The sequence below is a fragment of the Fulmarus glacialis genome, unplaced genomic scaffold (assembly GCF_000690835.1).
Source record: "Fulmarus glacialis isolate BGI_N327 unplaced genomic scaffold, ASM69083v1 scaffold23705, whole genome shotgun sequence".
Taxonomy (NCBI): Eukaryota; Metazoa; Chordata; class Aves; order Procellariiformes; family Procellariidae; genus Fulmarus; species Fulmarus glacialis.
This window is the reverse complement of record NW_009213964.1, coordinates 4,898-5,555: the sequence shown is the minus strand read 5'-3', so window position 1 is coordinate 5,555 and position 658 is coordinate 4,898. Positions and strand designations below refer to the sequence as shown.

Here is a 658-nt window from a genome sequence, read left to right as displayed (position 1 = left end):
AGACTAGACATAAGTAAGAAATTTTTTACGCTGAGGGTGGTAAAACACTGGCACAGGTTGCCCAGAGAGGTGGTAGATGCCCCATCCCTGGGAACTTTAAAGGTCAGGTTGGACGGGGCTCTGAGCAACCTGATCTAGTTGAAGATGTCCCTGCTCATGGCAGGGGGGTTGGACTAGATGAACTATTCTATGATTTTATGATAAACCAGTTACCACCATCCCAAGGTATTGCCACAAAACCATCCCTTACCTTTTCCAGTAGCCACGGGAGCAGCATCTAACCCTCGTAACATGTTATGTAGCACTTGAGTTTTGACTGCGTGGTTGGCCCAGAGCTGCTGTAGGTGGGTAACGTTGAACTCCTGCACTTCTCGGTCGTAGTGCCACTGAAGGTTTTCGAACTCGCAGTCATACAGGACGAGGGGAAACTCAACTGCCATGCTAGGGAAAAGGAGAGAAGGCGTTACCTGTTGCCGTTTGGAGGGATGCTGTGACAAAAAAGGCTCATGCAACAGCACATCAGTCTGTCCTTTCTGCCAAAAACAGCCCTGTCTCTTACAGAACTCCTTTTTCTGATAAAAACTGAATTAGGTTTAACCAAATACCAAGGACTAAAGACATCAAAAGCTTGTCCAAGAGCAAGAAAAACAGGATCCTT

At 46.8% G+C, this 658-nt stretch overlaps 1 protein-coding gene across 1 annotated transcript in view; it reads right to left on the bottom strand.

Annotated features, from left to right (window-relative positions):
- Window positions 1-250: 250 nt before the first annotated feature.
- The window catches only part of PUS3 (pseudouridylate synthase 3), a gene marked incomplete at its 3' end in the record, with an annotated part of 2,724 nt that continues 2,316 nt past the window's right edge, over window positions 251-658 (bottom strand). The window contains exon 3 of the mRNA XM_009578392.1: window positions 251-441. Within this exon, the coding sequence (XP_009576687.1) occupies window positions 251-441 (191 nt within the window). The remainder of the gene's footprint in view (window positions 442-658) is intronic.